We start from the raw sequence: 25,278 nt of genomic DNA on the forward strand, positions 1-25,278 counted from the left end.
TCAGTGGATCACCTGGAGAAGTGAAATGATGGCATAATGCTACTGTCAATAGGCTAGTAATCCAGAGGCCCAGCCTAATACTCTGAGGATATGCTTTCAAACCCCACCACAGCAGCTGGTGGAATTTAAATTCTATTAATAAATCCTGAATTTAAAGCCAGTCTCAGACCATGAAACTACCACCAATTGTTGTAAAAACCCATCTGGTTCACTAATCTCGATTAGGGAAGGAAATCTGCCGTTCCTACCCGGTCTGGCCTACATGTGAACCCAGGCCCACAGCAATATGAATGACTCTGAACTCTCATGTGAAATGGTGTGACAAGCTACCAGGTTGAAGGGCAAATAGGGGTGGGCAACAAGTGCTGGCCTTGCCAGTGACGCATATGCCATGAATGATTTTTTATTAATGTAAATTGAGCTGTTACACAAAACTGTCAGGATGGATGGAACTTGTGCAACTCACAAATGTGTCAAGGACAGTGGCAGAGAAAAGCTTCTTCTCTGTCAAACCGTGGACCTCAAATCCCAAATTCAGAAGAGCATCCAATGGGTTCAGCATTTTTGCCATTTCCTGCAGCCGTTCTGAGTGTGAGTTGCGAGTTTAGGACTAAATTGAAGCAATTTTATGTTTAGTGATCCGTAGTCAATAGATAGAGACAGCCTAGACATATAAGGATGCTTTTAACCCATCAGACTGATTGGATCAGAACCCGTAAGGTGCAGGGACAGCAATCTAACCACATCGTCACCAAGGGGAAAAAAAACATCTGTCCTCACCATTACATAGCAATGCTGCTTTCAAACCATTGAGTGGTTTTGAGGCATTCTGTAGGAGCAATCTCATTATGTTCCACATTTAGCAAGATACTTAGTACAGCAGTTCCAAAAATTTATTTGCTTGGTAGTCAATACACAAAATGGAAGATGGTACTTTAGCAGATAATTTCCATTAAAGTCTTCAATCAATAGGAAGTTGAGAGCTCACATCACAGATCATTCTCAGAGCTATCGAGAACATTCTGGGCACCTGGCCAGTATTTTAATGATGTCCTGCAAGAACAGCAGAATATTGTATGCACTTTTGTTAAACCTGTGTTAACCATTCAAAGTACCATTATTGTGTTACAGTTTCAAAAAACTATTCAACATCTTGAGTATTCAAAGCCTTAAAGAGCTGCATCATGATACACAAATCCAAACTACAAAGGGTGGTGAATGCAGTCCAGTCCATCACGCAAACCAGCCTCCCATCCACTGACTCCATCTACATTTCCCACCGTCTCGGAAAAGCAGCCAGCATAGTCAAGGACCCCACGCACCCCAGACATACTCTCCTCTACCTTCTGTCAGGAAAAATATACAAAAGTCTGAAATCACATACCAACTGATTCAAAAACAGCTTCTTTCCCGCAACCATCAGACTTCTGGATGGACCTACCAAATGTAGGGTGGTGTGCAGGCAATGGCCTAGCCGTACTATTGTTGGACTATTAATCCGGAAACTCAGCTAACGTTCTGGGGACCCAGGTTCAAATCCCACTACAGCAGATGGTGGAATTTGAGTTCAATAAAAAAAATGTAGAATTAAGAATCTATTAATGACCATGAAACCATTGTCAATTGTCAGGAAAAACTCACCTGGCTCACTAATGTCCTTAAATGAAAGAATTCTGCCAGCTTTACCTGGTCTGGCCCACATGTGACTCCAGAGCCACAGCAATGTGGTAGACGCTCAACTGCCCTCGGGCAACTAGGGATGGGTAATAAATAGGTAATAAATGGGTGTCACTGGCCAGCCAGTGACATCCATGCCCCATGAATGAATAAAACAAATTAAGTTGATCTTGTGCTATGACTGTAACACTATAGTCTGCATCCTCTCCTTTCCTTCTTCCCATGTACTCTGTGAAAGGTATGTTTTATCTGTATAGCATGCCAGAAAGAATATTGTTCCCAATACATGTGACAATAATAAATGAAATCAAATCCTATTTGTGTTGAGTTGGTGAGAGAGGAAAGGTGGAATTTCATGCCCCTCCCACTGGCAGCATTTTCCAGCCCCACTGACATTAATGGACTTTTGAACAGCTCACTGCATTGTCCTTGCACAGACACAGTGCTTCGTCACCACAATGAGTCTGTAAAATTCCAGCTAAACTCTCTCTCTGTTACTCACCCAGCTCCCACCCTGCCTCCCACAGTTCCTTGCGGGGGAGGTGTTGCACACACAATTAGAGCCAGAGAGCCCCTGGTTGTAGGCAGGACAGGCCACCTGTGTGGCCTTAACGGACCATCTGGAGAAGTCAAGCTGCTTGGGCCCCCACAGCTTTAACTCAAAGTCTGACCTCTGAGACCTCTTTGAGCCGTCTCAGAGATCGAGAGATCAGAACACCAAGTTTCAAATTGGAATTGCCTGGGCCTGATCTGGCTGACTGCTATCTGTGGGGCTGCTGAGGCTCAGGCCTTCAGCATGTGAAGCCAGTCTCCTGTCCTCAATTAGAAAACAAGTCTAGAATTAGCCACCTCCAGTAAAAGAGTTGAGCTAGTCCTGCTGCCAGCAAGCCAGGATCTTCATTTCCTCCCAATGGTGAGGTCCCAAAGCAAAGGGGTGGCATGGTGTCACAGTGGTTAGCACTGCTGCCTCACAGCGCCAGGGACCTGGGTTTGATTCCTGGCTGGGGTCCCTGTCTGTGTGGAATCTGTACGTTTTCCCTGTGTCTGCGTGGGTTTCCTCCCACATTCCAATGACGGGCTGGTTAGGTGGATTGGCCGTGCTAAATTCTCCCTCAGTGTATGCAAACATGCACCAGAGTGCAGCAACTAGGGGATTTTCAAAGTAGTTTCATTGCAGTGTTAATGTAAGCCTACTTCTGATACTAATAAATAAACTTCTAAACTTTTTTAAACTCCGTTTGTTGGGTAAGATTTTCACTCAATCAAAGCTCATTCATTTACAGAATTAAAATTGGATCCCAAACCCTTTTCAGCAGAACTCATTGATTGTGAACGGGATTAGGGGTACCAGTTAACAGTCATGGGCATCTGAGGCAAATTCTAGACAGTCCCCATCATCCCTGTTAAGACCAGATGCTCAGGACAAACTGGAAATCAAGTCTGACCATTCTTATTGTTCTCAAAGCCCAGATACCAAACACCCCTCACCCCCAACCAATGAAGAACTCGCTTTAACTAGGTCACTGCTGTTCACCATCCCAAATGACGTAGATGTTCCTTCACTCCCATTTTGAAGGGCGTCCTCTCATTAGCCACTAGGAAGTCCAGCCCAGGCCCAGAGATTTACGTTGTTTTAAGGCCCTCCCTCCTTTGCTAACCTTCCCAAAGCAGCAGTGAGTAAATGCAACTTGTGACTTGGTACTGAACCGTATAGATCAGACAGGATCCAGCATCGAACACAGCTCACTGCTCTACTAGCTAATTTTGCCCAGGCTAGAGATAGGGGCTCTTCATTTCAAAGTTCTGAGGTGACAGCAGTGGGAATTAAATCTATCAAGATCCCTGATCCCATTGGAGACTTGTTGGTGTGGACGTTGTGCGAAGAATAGAATGAGAACAGCTGTGATGGCTTGCAAAGTTGAATAGCTTGTCAACCGCAACTTTGTCACAAGGTTCAGACATGAAGAAATATAACCTTGGTCAGGTACACTGAGGGAGAATTTAGCATGGCCAATCCACCTAACCAGCACATCTTTGGGATGTGGGAGGAAACAGGAGCACCCAGAGGAAACCCATGCAGACACAGGGAGAACGTACAGATTCCACACAGACAGTGACCCCAGCCAGGAATCAAACCCAGGTCCCTGGCACTGTGAGGCAGCAGTGTTAACCACTGTGACACCGTGCCACCCCTTTGCTTTGGGACCTCACCATTGGGAGGAAATGAAGATCCTGGCTTGCTGGCAGCAGGACTAGCTCAACTCTTTTACTGGAGGTGGCTAATGAATATAGTATGAATTTGTCCTAAAGGAAAGGGGAGGAGGGAATGCAGACACAAAAAGGGGTGAGAATGCCTGGGATGAACAGGGCACGAGGGCGGCGGGGGGGGGAGAGTGGGGGCAAGCTGGGATGATTTGGGGGTGGGGTGGGGAGAGTCAGTGTGGAGGTGGGAGGAAGACGGGGATGATGGCGGTGGGGGAAGACCACAGAAACCTCCATGGTGGGTGGGGGAGAAGGGGGAGTTATATTTGTTTATGTGACCGGGGCATCCTTTAAAAATGGCACCCCGATCTCAGTGGAGCCAGTTCCCAACTCTAGGAGCCCCCTCCCCTTGCAAACCACACCCGCATTTTCTTTTGCAGTGAAAGGAACAAGGTCTGGAGAGAAAGCTGGCAAGTGGAGCTGGACAGTTCCATGCCAGAACTGACACTTCGCCAAATTTTCATAAGGTTCCACCCTTTGGAACTATATTAGGCTTCAAAGAATAAGGAAATGATTCTTCAGTGCTTTGACAGCAGAGATGCTGGTGTTTCCATCGCTGGAGAGTCGGGGTCACAACCTCAGTGTCAAGAATTGGCCATTTAGAACAGAGATAACAAGACATTTCTTCATTCAAACGGTGAAGAAACTTTGCAATTCTCTATGGATACGCAATCATTGAATACATTCAAGCCAGAGGTCTATGGATTCTGATACTAAAGGAATTAATGGTTAATGGGTAAGGGCAGGAAGGAGGAGCTGACATAAAAGGTCAGTAACAATCTTATTGAATAGCAGGGCAGATATGAAGGGCTGAGTAAGCTACCCCTGCCCCTTTTTTTCAATGTAACAGCGCAGATACAGGCCGTTGATCATCTGTTCAGGTATTGATTTGGTGATGAAGATCAGTATGTTGAGACAAATAGGGACAACATCTGCATCACATCCAAATAAAACATGCCAACATTGACATCTCTGATCTCTATTGGAGAGTTACTGCAGAGTCAATGGGCCGAATGCCCACCAACGCCTCTACTTTCTCAGGAGACTAAGGAAATTTGGCATGTCAGCTATAACTCTCACCAACTTCTACAGATGCACCATAGAAAGCATTCTTTCTGGATGTATCACAGCTTTGAATGGCTCCTGCTCTATCTAGGAACGCAAGAAACTACAAAGGGTTGTAAATGAAGCCCAGTCCATCACTCAAACCAGCCTCCCATCCATTGACACTGTCTACACTTCCCACTGCCTTGGAAAAGCAGCCAGCATAGTCAAGGACCCCACAGACTCTAGCCATATTCTCTTCCATCTTCTTCTGTCAGAAAAAAGATACAAAAGTCTGAGACCTAATATATGGGCTTACCATATATTTTTCTCTACCATATTGATTTTTCTCTACACCCTAGCTATGACTGTAACATTGTATCTGCACCCTCTCCTTCCCTTCTCCCCAGTGAATGCTTTGTCTATATGGCATGCAAGTAACAATACTTTTCACTGTATATTCATGCAGTGACAATAATAAATCAAAGCAAAAAGAATGGCCTCCTTCAGCATTCTAGGGATTCTATGATCTACCAGGAATGATGCTCATTTTAGAATCCACCCATTGGGAGAAAGGTGTAATTAATGGATTGAACCCGAGGCTCAGAAAATGCCTCCATTTGGATAATTTCAGCAGCACTTACCCAGCATTCCTTTGTTGGAATCTGACATGCACATGTCCCTCTCAGCCACAGGAAGCACAAAGCCCACCACAAACACCTCCACTCCATCAGCCATCAGTGCTAATCCCAAGACAAAGAAGAGTGTCCACTGGAAGCGTCCATGACCGCACTCCTCAATGATAGATTCGTACTGATGCGCCAGCTGCTCCTCGTCTTTCATTCGTTCGGCCATGAGATCCGCTTGGTCCCTGTATTCATCGGGGATGGGCTGAGTTGCTGCCATCCGGTTGGCTTTAATATCATCAGGATGTGGGATCCCCTGATACTCCCCCTCGTAGATTTCATCATCTTCATCATGCCCTTCTGTGGCATCACTGTCAGCGTCTTCCTGGGCATGAGGCTCATCATTGTGGTAATATCCCCCATCATTCTCCCCACCCCCTTCATACCGCGTGTAGGAGTCTTGCATCCTGCCCTGCCTCTTGGCCTCGTAGGCAATATCCTTGGCTCCTTGAAAGAAGTCTGAATTATTCCCAAATCCGTCATCCATCGTGCTCACGGCAAGCTAGACCTCTTCCCACCTGTACCTCAACTACATGTGCATAGTCTTGTCAGTCTCAGTCACAATTTGTTCCGCTGTATTAAAATAAAAAGCAAGGCGCAAAGCTGTTTGGATGCTCTGCCAGTGATTTCCTCGGAGGATGCGGTCGAAGGAAAAACTTTGAAATCCTTAAGTGTTTTTCAGTTCCACGATGAGGTCACTGCATGTCTCCGAGAGAGATGCTGAGGTAAACAGGAAGACAGTGGGGCAACTCTTGCCACTGTACAAAGCTTAGCTATCAAATTCTATCAGTGTCTTGAAGTGATGGATGACCTTTATTCGTCTCACGGGCTGGTCCGAATGGTAAATTTCTGTAAAAAAGAAGAGAAAGAAAATAAACTTAGATGTTTTCGAGGCTTAGATTGGAATGAAATGAGTTAGTTTCACAACCTGTCCCTTTTCAATCTCTTTTCTGATTGAGCTGTTGTTGTTAAAAATGTCTGGCAAACTGAGAGTCCTTGGAGGATGCACGCATACTTCAGTGCTCAGTGGAATCCCCATATCTATTTAATTAAATCTGAAGTTTATATTAAATGGATAGAAGCGGAATAAATTTGTAACGTGGCAGGACATTTTTGGACCATGTTCACTAAAGAATATTGTTCATATCCTCAGCTTTTATTGGTTTCTGAACTGGAAATGAGTAGTGGGTTCGGTCCCTGTGTTAATGTTAACAGTGGTTAGCACAGCTGCCTCACACCGCCAGGGACCTGGGTTCAATTCTGGCACAGTTTGCACTTTCTCCCCTTATCTGCATGGGTTTCCACCGGGTGCTCCGGTTTCCTCCTACACTCCAAAGATGTGTAGATTAGGTTAATTGGCCATGGTAAATTACCCCTTAGTGTCAGGGGAATTAGCAGGTTAAATATGTGGGGTTACAGGGATGAATAGAATTATGGTTAGTGCAGACTCAATGGGCCCAATGGTCTTTTTCCGCACAATAGGGGTTCTATGATTGTATGAATGTTCTGTGGAGCAAGATTCCAATCCCCAACATAAACTGGAATTCCATAAAAATCTGGAATTAAAAGCCTATGATGACAATGAAACCATTGCCATAAAAACCCCTCTGATTCACTAATGACCTTTAAGGAGGGAAATCTGCCATCCTTACCTGGTCTGGCCTACATGTTACTCCAGACCCTCAGCAATGTGGTTGATCCTTAATTGCCCTCTGAAATAGCCAAGCAAGCCACTCAGTTCAAAGACAATTAGGGATGGGTTGGTCCATCCAGTGATAATCACACCCCAGGAATGAATTAACAAAAAACTTGTTTGTAAATCTCCTGAGAAAATTTAGCAATCTTGGTGCTGAAAATTTCAATTCCAGAGGCAATAGTTTTTCTGCATGAATCTAATCAACTTCTGCCATCATTTTAAACATCTCAATTAGACTAGCAAAGGTAATCATAGAATCCCTAGGAGGCCATTCAGCCATCAAGTCTGCACTGACCACAATCCCACCCAAACCCTATTATTGCAAGCCCATGCATTTACCCTGCTAATCCCCTGACACTAGGGTCAATTCAGAATGGCCAGTCGACCCTAACCTGCACATCTTTTGAATTATGGGAGGAAAACAGAACACCTGGAGGAAACCCATGTAGACACGGGGAGAATGTGCAAACTCCACACAGGCAGTGATCCGAGGCCAGAATTGAACCTGGGACCTTGGCGCTGTGAGGCAGCAGCGCTAATCGTTACATCAAAATCAGTATGCATCAAAGTAAAAGTAAGTCTGCTTCCAAAAATCTAATGTGGAGATGCTAGTGTTGGACTGGGGTAGACTGAGTATGAAGTCTCACAAACACCAAGTCCAACAGGTTTATTTGGAATCAGGAGCTTTTGGAGCACTGATCCTTTATCAGGTGAGCGCTCCGAAAGCTCATGATTCCAAATAAATCTGTTGAACTTTAATCTGGTGTTTGTGAAACTTCTTCCTGTGTCCAAAAGTATAAGTCATTGCGGCACGTGACAAGCTGTTGCAATGTCACATACAGAGTGTTAGGCCACCAGGGGTTTTCGGGGTTTGGCGTTAATATGTTTTCATGCTTCAACAATTATACTGCAGGTAACCGTTGAGAGTGGTGGACATTGCGGACAAGGCAAGGTTTTGATGAAATTGGAGTGAATCCTGAAGTGTCTGAACTGTGGGATTGGATAACATTTCTGAAAGCAATCTCCAATACCTACTGCTTATTTTGTACCCATCAAGGTCAGTGCAGATGAAACAAAGATATCTCCACACTTTGGCATTCAGTACCATCATTAAGCCCTCCCAACTCATCTATGGCTGCTGTTATGTCCAAGAAAGGTCTTCTCTCTCTTTCCAATATTCTTTAACCCCAATCTCAGAATGGTGTCACCTCCCCAGGAAGTAGAACATCTAATTGATATCACACCTGGACTGCAGAGGCATTTCCACCTCCCATCCACACTCAGCTAATGTTCTGGGGACCCAGGTTCGAATCCTGCCACAGCAAATGATGGAATTTGAATTCAATACAAAGTATCTGTAACTAAGAATCTACTGATGACCACCAAACCATTGTCGATTGTCAGAAAAATCCATCTGGTCCACTAACGTCCTTTAGGGAAGGAAATCTGCCATCTTTTCCTGGCCTGGCCTACATGTGACTCCAGCACCACAGCAATGTGGTTGACTGTCAACTGCCCTCGGGCAACTAGATATGGGCAATAAATGCTGGCCAGCCAGCGATACTCATGTCCCATGAATGAATAAAGAAAAATTATTTCTCCGTGTGGGGTTGCTAAGTTAGTGCCAATATGGCACAGTTGGTTCACAATCACAACTTTACAATATTATTTGGTAAGCTTTTTGAGCCAGTGAAGAGCCAGTGTTTCAGGAACCACCTTCAAGAACACAAAAAAAATTAAGGTTTGACGAACATCAAGGAAAGATTCAAGACGGACGTCAGTTAATCGTACTTGTGGATAACTTATTGCAGAGGAGGATGAGGTCATGTATTCTGGGAGAAGAGATAAACGGCTGAATAATATGGCACTGGGGGGGGGGGTGGGGGTGGGGGGGCTCCACATTCTACACCGATTTACCCTGCAATCATAGCACTCTGCAAGGCAATCAAACAAGGACCAAGTGGGAGTTCATCAGTCCCATCCCTGGACCTATCAGCCAATCAGATTGGCTAGCAATGCCATCAGTCACAGCAATGCCAAGATCAAGTCAGTGGCCGCTCCCGGCACTGCAGGAATAGGAGGAAAAATGCCCATGGATTCCCCCCCAGCAGCTAAGTCCAGGGAGAGGATAGGGCTGGGTGGGTCAGGGTGGTTTAAGGCTATAGGTGAGTAGGAAGGAAAAGGGATTTTTGTAGTGGTTGTGAAGGACATGGACATCATTAATGGATCTTCTGTTGGCTTTATAGAGTATGAGTTTCCCTATTGGACCATAAGAGACAGGAGCAGAATTAGATCATTCAGCTCATTGAGTCTGCTCTGCCATTCAATGGTAGGTGATGGGTTTCGCAACCTCGTTCTCCCATCCTTTTCCCGTAACTTTTGATCCCTGTACCAATCAAGAACCTATCTATCTCTGTCTTAAATACACTCAATGACCTGATCTCCACAGCCTTCTATGCAATGAATTCCACAGATTCATCACCCTCTGGCTGAAGAAATCCCTCTCCATCTCGGTTCTAAAGAGCTGATCCTTTACTCTGTGTCTGTGCCCTTGGATCCTAGTCCCTCCTACGAATGGAAACATCTTCTCCACGTCCAATCTACCCAGGCCTTTCAACATCCTGTAAGTTTCATTGAGATCCCCCCCTCATCCTTCTAAACTCCATTGGGTATAGACCCAGAGTTCTCAGATAGGAGCTACCCAATGAGAGAGGAGGGCCTGAAGTTTAAAGCCTGCACTCACAGGGAGGCAATGGCCCAGGGGTATTATCACTCGACTATTAATCCAGAAACTCACCTAATGTTCTGGGAGCCCGGGTTCAAATCCCGCCACAGCAAATGGTGGAATTTGAATTCAATTTAAAAAAATCAGGAATTAAGAATCTACTGATGACCATGAAACCATTGTCATTGTTGGAAAAACCCATCTGGTTCACGGATATCTTTTAGGGAAAGAAATCTGCTGTTCTTACCTGGTCTGGCCTACATGTGACTCCAGAGCCACAGCATTGTGGTTGACTCTCAACTGTCCTCTGAACAAGGGCAACTAGGAATGGGCAATAAATGCTGGCTAGCCATAACACCCATGTCCCACACATGAATAAAAAAAATCACAGCCTTAACCAGGGTATTGTAGGTCCCAGAGCTACACTGACCTGTGTTGCAAGATGTAAATAAGGTGGTTTTCTGTTCCTAATGAAAGCACTATTGTACCTTAGCGAGGTCATTACATGATTGTTGGATCTTAGGGGTGGGATGCTCCAGAATTTGCAAAGGGCAGCCCCTAAAGAGCAAATCCCACTTCCTTCCCTCCCATACAAGATCCTTTTTTAAAAAGTAGGCTGCCCACTTCTGCCCAGCTGTTCATTCCAGATGTTTTATTGCATGGAGGATTTATTATCAGGGTCAGTTGGCTTGGTTACAAGCCTAATTGGAATGTGATGGGTGGGCTCCCAAATACGGCACCCATCCACTTCTTGTATTTTTCTAAATTCATCTATCTGTGGGACATGGGCATTGCTGGCTGGCCAGCATCTATTGCCCCAATCCCCAGTTACCCTTGTTCAGAGGGGCAGTCGAGTGTCAGCGACATTGCTGTGGCTTTGGTGTCACATGTAGGCCAGACCAGTTAAGGACAGCAGATTTCCTTCCCTAAAGGGCATGAGTGAACCAGATGAGTTTTTCCGACAATAGTTTCATGGTCGTCATTAGATTCTTAATTCCAGATTTTTTTTATTGAATTCAAATTCCACAATCTGCCGTGGCGAGATTTGAACCCGGGCCCCCAAAACATCAGCTGAGTTTCTGAATTAACAGTCTAGCAATAATACCACCAGGCCAACTCCTCCCCTGTATTATGTGGATAAGCTCGGGATGGGCTGGAAGGTGGGGGTGAGGGCATTTGCCCTTTTTTACATTCCCACTGCTCCCCAGATTGGGCCATGTAAAATCCAGCCCAAGGGATATATTCAATGGAAGAATACTGAAACACAACTGCAGCATCTTAAGCTCCAAATAACCTTGAAGTGTCAGATGGACTTGAAATGTTAACTCTGCTTCTCTCTCCACAGATATTGCCAGACCTGCTGAGCTTGTCCAGTGTTTTCTATATCGTTTATATATTTCACTTTGAAATCAGGTCCACTCCACTTCTGAAAATTAAAGATGCCATGGCAATATAAGATAAGAGTATCTGGAAGTGGACGGCACGATGGCACAATGGTTAGAGCTATTGTCTCACAATTCCAGGGTCCTTGGTATGATGTGTGTGTCGTGTGCATGAATGTGTGTGTATATGTGTGTGTGTGCACGCATACGTGTGTACGTGCGTGTACGTGTGTGTATGATATGTGTGTGCGCGTGCATGTGTGTATGTGTGTGTATATATGTGTGTGTATGTGCATGTATGATATGTGTGTGTGTGCATGTATGTGTGTGTGTGTGTGTGTGTGTGTGTGTGTATGATGAGTGTGTGTGTGTCCTGTGATGCACTGGCATCCCATTTTGCATGGGCCCTAAATAACGCCCAGTACCTGCTGGGGCTTCAACTCCCAGCGACTCTGAATCGGAGCGATAAGGTGAAAGCGAAATGAAATGTAGAATCCCTACAGTGCAGGTGGAGGCCATTTGGCCCATCAAGTCTGCACCAACTCTCCAGCAGAGCAATTTAACCAGGCCCTATCCCCGTAACGCCATGTATTTACCCCACTCATCCCCCTAATCCACATATCTTGGGACATTAAGTCATAGCCAATCAACCTAACTTGCACATCTTTGGGCTGTGAGAGGAAACCAGAGCACCCGGAGGAAATCCACGCAGACAAGGGGAGAACATGCAGACTCCAAACAGATGGTGACCCAGGTAGGGAATCAAAGCTAGGTCCCTGGCACTGTGAGGCAGCAGTGCTAACCACCGTGCCACCCTGGTATATTGTAACACGGCAAGACTTGACACTGCGGGACAATCATTACATCCACATTGTACTTCAGCAACAGGAGATATCAAGCCACAGTTATCTTTGAATGAACCATGGGACAGTAAGAATCAACTGCTGAATGTCATCATCACCTGTACCACCAAAACAGTCAGGAGAAAACCTAAAAAAAATTAATTCTGAGCAAAAATACAATTGGCTTTGAAAAACATTCTAAATGCAGTATTGTGGCTAGAATGAAGCTGGTCCGATTCCCCTCTGGTCCATTGCATTTCTGGGGGTGGTTTCTGTCTATAGAACACTTTTGTTAGCAAGCAGCTGTATCCGTTCCATTACTGTTTAAAGGGATACTGGAATATCCTTTTGGAGAAACATTTCCTGGCAAGCTCCTTCAAATTTGTTTGCAAATATTTGGTATGATAACACAAAACACAATTCATGTGCTGTCCTTTACATGTGAATATCATATGTGGAGAAAATACACTTACTGTCTGTTGCAAATAAAAGATTTTGGCCAAACATATATTCACAGTGAAATGCCTTTAATTATGTTGACTTGAGAATCCCATGAGGAGTTCCATATAATGTCACAGAAGCTTTCTCAACTCCCCAAATGGCTTTTCAATTTATTCCGCTTGATAAGAACTGCTGTTGATTGATTAATTCCTACTCAATAAATCTCTTTGTTTATATATTTTAAAACTTTCACGTTGACCATAGTGCGAAGTACCAGGGTTGGGAAGTGGAAAATCATCCACAGCATCAGCCAGGTGTCAGCAGCAAGTGGTTCCAGGTCACGGACACCACGTCAGGTTCAGAGTAAAAATCTCTCAATGTTGCAACAATAAGCCTCAGCCCCACACACAGGGGAGCAACACCGACTGCCACTTTTCTGTTTCCCCTATCACCTACCCTGTCGAGACCCACATCGTTCCCAGTTTGGCAACGCCTCAATTCTAAAATTCCCATCTTTTGTTGTTGAATTTCCCCCATGGTCTCGCCCCATCCCTGCCTCTACTTTCTCAGGAGGCTAAGGAAATTTGACATGTTCTGCTACGGGTCTCACCAATTTTTACAGCACCAAAGAAAGCACACTTTCCGGATGTATCGCAGCTTGGTATAGCTCCTGCTCTGACCAAGACCATAGGAAACTACAAAGGGTAACCCGCAAGAAACAATACTTTTCACTATATGCTAATACATGTGACAATAATAAATCAAAGCATTATCAAGGAACTCCACTCACCCCAGACATTCTCTCTTCCACCATTTTCCATCAGGAAAAAGATACAAAACTCTGAGTTCACTTCCCAACCGACTCAAGAACAGCTTCTTCCCTGCTGCCATCAGTGGATCTACCTTATATTGAGTTGATTTTTCTCCACACCCTAGATGTAACACTGTATTCTGTACCCTCTCCTTTCCTCAGAATCATAGACTCTCTACAGTGCAGAATGAGGCCCTTTGACCCATCAAGTCTACACCCACCACAATCCCACCCAGCCCCTATCTCCTTAACCCCAAATATTTATTCTGCTAGTCTCCCTAACACTAAGGGGCAATTTAACATGGCCAATCAACCTAACCTGCACATCTTTAGAGTGTGGGAGAGAAACTGCAGTAACTGCAGGAAACCCATGCAGACACAGGGAGAAAGTGCAAACTCCACACAGACAGTGGCCCGAGGCCAGATTTGAACCCGAGTCCCTGGCGATGTGAGGCAGCAGTGCTAACCACTGTGCCATCGTGCCGCCCTCTCCTTTGCTTCTCCCCTGTGTACTCTACGAACTTCGTCTGTACGGCATGCAAGAAACAATACTTTTCACTGTATACCAATACATGTGACAATAATAAATCAAATCAATACAAATCTCTGCGACTTCTCCTAGTCCTACAACCCTCTGAGATCTCTGTTCTTCCAATTTTAGCTTCTTGCAGATTCCCAATTTTAATTGCTCCATAAATTGCAACCATGTTATCAGCTGCCAGGGCCCTGAGCTCGGGGATTCCCTCTCTGAACTGTGTTGCCTCTCTCTCTCCTTAAAACCTACCAGATTTTTAGTTACATGTCCTAATATCTCCTTAGGCATCACAGTGTCACATTTTGTTTGATAATGCTACGGTGAAAAGCCTGGGAACAGTTTACTACAGCTCATAAGTGCAAGCTGTTTCGTTGCAGTCTGTTAATTTTTAAAATTCATTTGCACGGCAGGGATGTCACTTGTCTTGGGATGATGGGAATTTTAAAAGATAAATCCTGCAGACTCAGCACAGGAGGGCAAAAGCAGGCATCCATCACTGTGACTCACCAGTTTACAGGACCATTTAAACTCATCGAATCATAGAATCCCTACAGTGCAGAAGGAGGTCATTCAGCCCATTGAGTCTGCACCGATTCTCCGATAGAGCGTCTTACCCCCAGCCCTGTAACCGCACACATTTACCCCTCTAATCCCCCTAATTTACAACTCGTAGAATCCCTACAGATGGATTCAGAGGAGGCCATTCGCCTTATCGAGTCTGCATCGACTCTCCAACAGACCATCTTACCGAGGACCACCTCCTGCCCCATTCCTGTAAACCCACACATATATCCCGCTAATCCCCTAACCTACACATTGGGGGATACTAAGGGGCAATTTAGCCTGGCCAATCCTCCTAACCATACGTCTTTGGACTGTGAGAGAAAACTGGAGCACCTGGAGGAAACCCAACGTGCAAACTCCACACAGACAATCACCCAAGGCTGAATCTGGGATCCTGGTGTTGTGAGGCAGCAATGCTAACCTGTGCCACCATGCCATCAATACTAGTCTTTTATCAACTGATAAATACTGTTTCAAACCAGTTAAATGATAAAAATGGAATTTGAAAGTACTCACATGCAAAAGCAATTATGATTGAAACATAAGCAAACATCAAGGTCCATCTCATTACCCACTTGACTATTACTGGGTTCCATGAAAGCTTCCATGAAAAATTAATCTGAATCATGCTCTTGAATAAGAATTTCCAATTGATCTTTATTAGCTATCGCAACTGAGTTCAATTTTCTTTAAGATTTCCTTGTCTTCTATCCATTCATCTCCTGAAGAGGCTACCTCCTTGATGTCTGAGCTTCTTACTGCTGCCTCACGCCCTGTGCCCATCCTTCATGCCCAGGTTTAGGCAGTAAGTTCCCACAGGTTATTCTATCATGAAGAGATGAAGCTAAGTCACCATACAGCAAGCACACATGTGTGGTGGGGTGGTGGTGCTGTCACTGGACTAGTAATCCAGAGACCCAGGGTAGTGCTCTGGGGACACGGGTTCAAATCCCATCATGCTTGATAGTGAAATTTGAATTTTTAAAAAATCTGGAATTAAAAATCTACTGATGACCATGAAACCATTGTCAATTGTCATAAAAACCCATCTGATTCACTAATGTCCTTAAGGGAAGGAAATCTGTCATCCTTACCTGGTCTGGCCTATGTGTAACTCCAGACCCACAGCAATGTGGTTGACTCTTAAATACCTCAAAGAACAAAGAAGAGTACAGCACAGGAACAGGCCCTTTGGCCCTCCAAACCTGCACCGATCATGGTGCCTGCCTAAACTAAAACCATATGCACTTACAGAGTCCGTATTCTTCCATTTCCATCCTATTCATGTATTCAACTACTTGCCCCTTAAATGCCGCTATCGTACTTGCTCCCATCACCTCTCCTGGCAGCGCATTCCAGACATTCACCACCCTCTGTGTAAAACACCTGCCTCGCACATCTCCTCTAAACTTTTCCCCATGCACCTTAAACCTATGTCCCCTAGTACGTGACTTTTCTACCCTAGGAAAGAGCATCTAACTACCCACTCTGTCCATGCCACCCAAATCTTGTAAACCTCCAACAGGTCACCTCTGTTAAGGGCATTTAGGGATGGACAATAAATATTGGCCCAGCCAACGAAGCCCACATCCCAAGAAAGGAAAAAAAACCTCAAGGAGCCATGGGGCAACGGTTCAGTCAGGAGAGGAATCCCAGGCGATCCTTCTCTTCCAAAAACTGTGGCCAACCTGGGACAGCTGTGGTGCAGTCAGTTGGCCTTGTCAGTGAGGCTTAGCAATACAGCTAGTGATGTATTTGATCGTCACTCAGCCAGTGGGAGAGAGGAAGCTCATTTATTTTCATTGTAATTAATGTCACTTCCTGCAGCTAGTCACTTTCCTCAACTTTGAGCTTCTATTCCATTAATCCATTTTCATCAGAGCTGCTGATTATCATCAAGGATGAGCTGTGGTGAGGAGATTGGAGTTCCCAGCAAGTATCCTCACGCTCACATTATTTTACATTAACCAGTTACCTGGTTAAGCCACTAGGAACCCACTTCCCATTTCCCGAAGTTCCCTTCACAACACCTGTGGGAATACACCTCAATATTAGCCTCAGAATCACAGCATCCCTACAGTGCAGAAAGAGGCCATCCGACCCATCAGATTTATACCGAGTATCCGACAGAGCATCTTATCCATGCCTGATCATCATAACCCTGCAAATTTACCCCACTAATCCTTCCTAATCTACACATTCACTATATATTAATGATTTAGATGAGGGAACTATCTCTGAATTTGCAAACCACACAAAGCAGGGTAGGAGGGTGACTTCTGTTAAGCCAGTGCCTAACCTGATCCTTAATCCTAACTCTAGACAATAAGGCCAGCATTTATTGCCCATCCCTAAATAAGACTATAAGATATAGGAGCAGAATTAGGCCATTTGGCCCATCACATCTGCGCCGCCATTCAATCATGGCTAATAAATTTCACAAACCCATTCTCCCGCTTTTTCCCCGTAACCCTTGATGCCTTTACCAATCAAGAACTTATCTCTCTGGCCTCAACAATCTGGCCTCCATTTCCCTCTGCGGCAATGAATTCCATTCTAACTCTAACCATAAATGACACCAAACTCAAGGACAACTTCAAAAGTTAACTCTGAAAGGTGCATCAAAAAGTGACCCCCAAACCCCAAAAGAGCAAAGAACAAAGAATTGGCCTCCTTGCCAGCTCTCTCTCTCTCTTTCCTCCGTACTGTCTGTCTGCCTCTTTCTTCTCTTACCCCTCCCCACCAGGCTTCTCTCCCCTCCCTTCCTCGTTAACCCTGTCACTCCTGTCTCTGTCCTTTGGCCCTCTGCCAGTTCTACACAATGAAGACCACAAACATCAAGACCAGAAGATTGGGAACAAGGGCATCAGGGCAAGAAAGCCGATGTGATCCGGCCAAAAAGTGACAGAGTGCAATTGAGGACGGTGGTCCCGTTATGCCCAGCTGTAATAGAATCCTTGCAGTGCAGGGAGCCATTCGGCCCTTCGAGTCTGCACCAACCACAATCCCACCCAGGCCCTATTCCCGTTTACCCCGCTAATCCCCCTGACACTAGGGTTAATTCAGCATGGCCAATCCACCTAACCTGCACATCTTTATGCTGTAGGAGGAAACCGGAGCACCTAGAGGAAATCCACGCAGACATAGGGAGAACATGCAATCTCCACACAATTAGTCACCCAAGGCCGAATTTGAACGTGGGTCCCTGGCGCTGTTAGGCAGCAGTGCTAACTACTGTGCCACCGTGCTGCCCATAACATAACAATAACATAATTCCTTGCGCTGACCCCTTAATTCAAACCCTGACCCATAACCCTAACCCTAATACAGGAGCGCACGTCTTGCCGCTGAGTTTTCTAACCCTAACCATTAACCCAACCCTCATCCTAACCGTAATCTTGTGGTAAAATGACTTGAGTAAGATTATCATTCATTGATCATGGATACTGCAAGGCTACAGCAAGCCCAGGCATTAATAAGCCCTTGTTGGAGATGTTGACTGGGGTACAATATAACTTTAAAAAAAGCAGGAACCTCAATTATACCATGAATAAGTAAATATTTTGCTCCTCGTTCCAGCAAAATGGCAGTCCACCCAAATAGGCAGATTTCATCGTGAGAGCTTCAGCCGGAAGATTGCACTGTTATCTGGAAAAAAACAATTACGGGGATGAAAATGGATTTTCTTGTCCATCAGCAGCTGATCTCAACTCCTCAGCTTGCAGATTAGAATGTTTTATTTCACCAATAAAATCAAATATCGTCCCAGTCCACCCTCCAGAAATAGATATGCAGCATTTGATGCAACCTTCTTTATTCTAATGACAAAATTACACCTTGAATAATCTTTCAAAATTCTGGAATCCGCACCGATTGAATTTGGACTAATGCAATCCTGTCTTCCACCGTGCGTGGGACCGCTCCACAAAACGGTCCCTAATTTGGCTCAGATTGACCTTAATTTCACTCAGACTGCCTTCCTGCCAAGGAATCAGAGCAGGCGAGGATCCAACAACGGAAATCGCCGTTGACTTCGGGCGGGAACTTCTGGTCTCACCCGAGTGGGACCGTAAAATCCTGCCCATAGAGTCAGTGAGATAAACAGTACAGAAACAGGCCAACTCTTCCATGCCGACCAGCTTTCCTAAACTCAACTAGTCCCATTTGCTTGCGTTTGGCCCATTAACCTTTCCCATTTCATGTACCTATCCAAATGTCTCTTAAATGCTGTAATTGTGCCACCTCCTGTGGCGGCTCATTCCATACATACGTCACCTGAAAAAAGTTGCCCCTCGGCTTCCCTTTAACTCTTTCTCCTCTCAACTTAAACCTATGTCCTCCAGTTTTGAACTCTCCTCCCCCAGGGAAAAGACATTGGCTGTTCACCTGATCTATGCTCCTCATGATTTTATAAACCTCTACAAGGTCACCCCTCATCCTCCTACGCTCCAGGGGAAAATGTCCCAGCTTCTCCTTCAAATTCAAACCTTCCAGTCCCAGTAACAATCTTGTAAATCTTTTTGCATCCTTTCCAAGGCACAGTGGCACAGTGGTTAGCAGTGCAGCCTCACAGCGTCAGTGACCTGGGTTCGATTCCCAGCTTGGGCACTGTCTCTGTGAAGTTTGCACATTCTCCCTGTGTCTACATGGGTTTCCTCCGGGTGCTCTGGTTTCCTCCCACAGTCCAAAAGATGTGCGTATTAGGTGAACTGGCCATGCTAAATTCTTCCTCAGTGTACCTGAACATGTGGTGACTAGGGGATTTTCACTGTAACTTCATTACAGTGTGGATGTAAGCCTACTTGTGACTAATAAATAAACTTTTAAAACCCTTTCTGTAGCAGGGCGACCAGAATTGTACACAACACTCCAAATGTGGCCTCACCACTGTCTTGTACAGTTGTTACGTAACGTCCCAACTCTTGTACTCAATGCTCTGACTGATGAAGGCAACATTCAAAGAAACTGGACACCATCCAGGACAAAGCAGCCCACCCAACTAGCATCCCATTCACAAATATTCACTCCCTCCACCACTGGGATTTTCTGATTCCACCCACTGCTGGAAACATCATGAGCGGGATGGAAAGTTTGACAGCCTAGCAGAAGGACAGTGGGCAAGAATTTTGTGGGACTGGAAGATACTGCCCTCAGCGGCAGTCATCTTGGGCCCAAAAGGACACCTTCTACAAGATGCACTGTTGCAACTCACTAAGTTTCCTTCAACAGCACCTTCCAAACCCTTGACTTCTACCACCTCAAAGGATAAGATGCTTCAGAATACCACAACCTGGAGGTTCCCTTCCAAACCACGCATCATCCTGACTTGGATGATCCTTCACTGTTGCTGGGTCAAAATCATGGAACTCTCTCCCTAACAGCACGGCGGATGTACCTACACCACATGGACTGCAACAGTTCAAGAGTATGACTCACCACATCTTCTACCTCAGGACATATTGCCAATGCAGCCTGGCTGCCAATCCTTGCTCAGGACTCTTACATGATCCTCACATTGGGACATCTCCATATTTCTGATAAAATACCACCCATGTCTGTGATCTGACCATCAGATCTAATGAAAAGGCACAGATCTCGAATTTGAAATAGAAACAGAAAATGTTGGATAAACTTAGCAGGTCTGGCTGCTTTTGTGGCGAAAGAAACAGAGTTAATGGAAATATTGGCCTGAATTTTACCGCCTTGTCCATCCCAGAATTGGGACAGGCGAGGCTCGCAGGATGGCATTCTCTGTTGGCCTCAGGCAGTATCTTACCAGCCCCGGGTGGGTGAGGCAGTAAAATTCCAGCAATTCACTCTGTTTCTCTCTCCACAGATGCTGCCAGACCTGCTGAGTATTTCTCACATTTCCCATTTTTATTCCCAATTTTGAGCATCTGTGTTTTTTTTGCATTAAAATAGATTCTCCAACCATTGATCTCATTTGCTGTTTGTGGGATCTTACAGTGTATAAATTGGCTGCCTACATGACAGCAATGGTGCTGTAAGATAAGCATCAGTGTGATGAGTGGAATGGTAGTTCCAAGACAAAGCTGTGTGTGACTTGGGGTGGAACCTACAGTCGATGGCTTCCCATGACAGTGCTGCTCATGTTGTTATGACATTAAAGTAGTTATTCTGTATCTGTGACCTGTATGCACCATGCCTGATGATAAAAAAGTCCAGCTTCCATCTGGGAAGCTGGTAACAAGCTGCGAGTGGTAGTAGTAGAGGCAGGTACAATTTTGCCTTTTAAAAAACATTTAGACAGTTACATGGGTACGATGGGTAGAGAGGGATATGGGCCAAACACATGCAATTGGGACTCACTAAGTGGTTAAAAAGAAAGGGTGACATGGGCTGAAGGGCTTGTTTCCATGCTGTAAACTTCTCTGATTCAATGGACGCTAAGAAAGCCCAGAGGAAGTCACCACCAAAGAAGCAAGAAGAGGAGCTAGTCCAGGAAGGAGAGTTACTCCATCTGCAAAGAGATGAAGCAGGTTCGCCCTGATGCCAGCATCTCCTCCAAGGCCATGAACATCATGAACTTGTTCATCAACAACATCTTCAAGTGCATCGCGGGTGAGGCTTCCCGCCTGGCCCATTACAACAAGTGACAGACCATCAGCTCCCGAGAGATCCAGACCACCGTGCGCCTGCTGCTGCCCAGGGAACTGGCCAAGCACGCCACATCAGAGGGGACACGGGCAGTGACCACGTACATTAGCTCCAAATGGAACTATACAATGCACTGGAAAACGTACCCAACACATGCATTCTCCCTCATCAGGAAGCCTCCACAGGTATGGGGGCCAACGCCAAATGTAAAACAGGGGTCAACTCCCTACGGCAGGAGCAGTGCCGAGGCAGCAAAAATTGCAAAACTGCCTTTAGCTTCTTCTTTTACTGATGTTTGACTGGTTTAATTGCCTATAAGTCTTAGCAATAAAGTAAAACTACAATAAACACAAATGGGGTTGATTCGAAAATGCTGATTTATCTCAGAGGAAGCAAAGTATCTATGAAACACTTTACAAAAGCTCACAGTCTGTTTGATCTCGAGGGAAAGCAGCCTATATTAATCACAGAGGATATGATCTAAATTAGGCCCAACCCTACCTGGGAAAATGACAAAAGATTAATTACACTTCATGCCAACTCTATTTTTAAAGCCATTTTTCTCATTTAGATTCTCATTCATTTAGATTATTTTCATATCTACCCGACCCACTCTTCTTTTTTAACAAGCTACTTTCCATTCTAAAAGCACTCCTCTACGTTAGGACATGTTTCCTACCTCAAATATCCACAATGCTTTCATAGATTCCCTTGTCGATGAACACAGGAGGCTGTGTTCATCGTGAGAGACGTGGCTCAAAGGCTACTCACTGGTTTTTACCATTGTAACGTGAGTGCAAACATTGAATCCCTACAGTGCAGAAGAAGGCCATTCAGCCCATCGAGTCTGCACCAACCACAACCCTCAAGCCAGGCCCCACTCCTGTAAGCCCACACATCTACCCAAATTAGTCCCCCTGACACTAAGGGACAATTTAGCACAGCCAATCAACCTAACCCTCACATCTTCGCACTATGGGAGGAAACCGGAGCACCTGGAGGAAACCCAGGCAGACATGGGGAGAATGTGCAAACTCCACACAGACAGTGATCCGAGATAGTGAACCTGGGTACCTGGCGCTGTTAGGCATGATGGGGAGTTGCCGGTGTTAGACTGGGATAAACACAGTAAGAAGTCTCACAAACACTGGGTTAAAGTCCAACAGATTTATTTGGTAGCACAAGCCACAAGCTTTCGGAGCGCTATCCCTTCATCAGGTGAGTGGGAATTCTGTTCACAAACAGGGCATATAAAACAAACTCAATTTACAAAATAATGGTTGGAATGCGAATTTTGACAGGTAATCAAGTCTTAAAGGTACAGACAATGTTAGCACTGCTGTTAACACAGTAAGAAGTTTCACAACACCAGGTTAAAGTCCAACAGGTTTATTTGGTAGTAAACGCCACTAGCTTTCGGGGTTTGCCCCTTCGTCAGGTGAGTGGGAGTTCTGATCACAAACAGGATTCCCACTTCTGACCAGAACTCCCATTCACCTGACGAAGGGGCAAACCCTGAAAGCTAGTGAAGTTTACTACCAAATAAACCTGTTGGACTTTAACCTGGTGTTGTGAGACTTCTTACTGTGTTTACCCCAGTCCAACGCCAGCATCTCCACATCAGCACTACTGTTAAGGCAACAGTGTTTACCACTGTGCCACTATGCCGCAATGATGCAGCTCAGCTCAGATTTTGACTTAATTTACACCCTCTTGCTATATTAAGCAGCATATTACGGAAGCACAAAATGTGTTGATTGGCAGCTGAACAGAGTAGCGCTGCATCAGTTGTTCAAATCATCCCATTCACAGGGTCTGCACCTCAGGTTTTAAAGTTACCCATTTCCTGTTTTTAGAGTCTGCTGTGCATTTCTTGAATTTTCTGCTTTTCACTAGAAAGTGTGCAGAGGAGAGTCACCAGGACGTTGCCTGGGGGCTGGGGCGTTTCAGCTCCGAAGAGAGGCTGGTTAGACTGGGGTTGTTTTCCTTAAAGCAGAGAAGGCTGAGGGGAGGACCTGATCGAGGTGTACAAAATTGTAGAGTAGATAGAACAGAACCTATCCCCGTAGTAGAGGGATCAGTAACCAGGGGGCACAGATTTAAGATAAGGCATCAGAGATTTGGAGGGGACTTAAGCGAAAACTTTTTCACCCAGAGGGTGGTGGGAATTTGGAACTCACCACCTGAAAAGGGTGGTAGAAACGGCAACCCTCATACGGACAGGACCTTACAGCCGCGCTCATCCCAAAACCGTAACATCCCATCCGAAGTCAATGGACCTTTCCGTGGTCCGCCCCTCGCCCCCTCCGATTCCCGCAGTGAGTGGGGCGGTAAAACTCCAGTGAATATTTAAGAACCATTCAAATGAGCATTTGAAATGTAATATCATGCAAGGTTACGGACCAAAATGGGATTAAAATAGAAAATAATTCAACTTTTATTCTTGCTTTATAAGTTAAAAATAGCAAAATATCGGGCAGAACTTTCCAGCCGTTTACACCGGTGGGATTTTCTGGTCCCACTGCAGTGAAGGGAGATTTGGCTGAGTGCCAAATTCCCCATCCTCATATGCAGTGGCGACATGCCATGAAGAGCCGGTCAAAATTTTTCAAGAATTTTTTCACACTAAGGCATTTAGTTCAAAACAATCAAACGCAAACTAGCATTTACCTGAGACGGAGATGGGTGTTTGTTGAGAAGAGACAGTATTCTGAGTCTCAAGGTCTGGCACTGGGCTGAATCTAACATTTCCCTTCAACAACGTCCCTATAAATATCTATCAGTCCTGCCTAAAAGTTTTTTCTTTTAAAAAGACATCCGTTTACCACAGCAGTGACACCTTTCCACTGCTGCTCTGTGCAAGTGAGATAAACAGAAGCTGGTCACATATCACACTGACTGAGAATCCCTGACTGTGCTGCTGCAGTGTACAGACTCCGGAGCTCAGGGTGTGGCTGATTCATCTCTGCCATGAACAAGTAAAGCAGAGTCGACTGGCATTCATCGATATAGGCAGCCGCAAACGAGCAAGTGCTGCCTGCACAATGATGCCAGCCCGAAGTTAAATGCAAATTTCCCCAGTTAAATTGATCAGTGATTGGAGATTCCTGTCAAAATTCCGCCACATGGGAATCTGAAGGAATTATTAATGATTAATATGCGTGCACGCATTTACACCACAGTTGTGCAATTTCTGTAGGTTACTGTACAAGTGCAGCCTGAACCCAGAGTCTTAGCCTGTAGTATATGCATATAATGTATGTTGGGGTTTGGGGTGCCTACTGCCCCTTTAAGAGTGTGGGTCAGGTTCCTCCCAGTGTGTGACGGCACAGTGGCAGAGTGGTTAGCGTTGCTGCCTCACAGCACAAGTGACGTACGTTCGGTTCCCAGCTTGGTTCACTGTCTGTGCTGAGTCTGCGCATTCTCTCTGTGTCTGCGTGGGTTTCCTCCGGGTGCTCCAGTTTCCTCCCACAGTTGGACAGACTTGCTGGTTAGGTGCACTGGCCATGCTAAGTTCTCCCTCAGAGTACCCGAACAGGCGCCAGAGTGTGGCGACTAGGGGATTTTCACAGTAACGTCATTGCAGTGTTAATGTAAGCCTACTTGTGACGCTAATAAATAAACTTTAAAAACATAAAACCCAGTTGTTCACTCTTAGATCTGATTGTGGAACAGTGCACACCTCCAATACACAGCTCCCAGTGTTCAAGTTACCAAGCCTACTTTGTGATTCTTTAGGTGATAGGTGCATACATAACAGGCCCCAGAGTGACGAAAGTGAAATCGACTCGCTGAAGGGGAGATCCACATTGTCACCTCAGGCCTGAACTTGTGCTTACAAATGCACAATGGACCGAATGGCCTTCTCCTGAGCTGTATAATTCTATGAGCTTGCTACCAGGTGAATAGTATAGATGCATTCTGTAATACATTCACAGAGGCTGAAGTCCCTTCACCAGAATTCCTTTATTTACAAACTCTAACAGCAGTACACA

General features: G+C 45.2%; 1 protein-coding gene across 6 annotated transcripts in view; it reads right to left on the reverse strand.

Annotated features, from left to right (window-relative positions):
• Positions 1–25,278, reverse strand: part of LOC145359417 (synaptic vesicle glycoprotein 2B-like) — a 142,846-nt gene that overhangs the window by 56,344 nt on the left and 61,224 nt on the right. For 5 of the 6 annotated variants that reach the window (XM_080213961.1, XM_080213956.1, XM_080213957.1 and 2 more), the window contains one exon: positions 5,628–6,518. In XM_080213961.1, the coding sequence (XP_080070087.1) occupies positions 5,628–6,156 (529 nt within the window). In that variant the 5' untranslated portion in view covers positions 6,157–6,518. Of the gene's footprint in view, positions 1–5,627; positions 6,519–18,210; positions 18,299–25,278 lie in introns of those variants that run through there. The other variant, XM_080213959.1, reaches the window with a different exon arrangement.

This window comes from Carcharhinus amblyrhynchos, chromosome 28 (genome assembly GCF_965287045.1).
Source record: "Carcharhinus amblyrhynchos chromosome 28, sCarAmb.v2.hapA, whole genome shotgun sequence".
Classification (NCBI taxonomy): domain Eukaryota; kingdom Metazoa; phylum Chordata; class Chondrichthyes; order Carcharhiniformes; family Carcharhinidae; genus Carcharhinus; species Carcharhinus amblyrhynchos.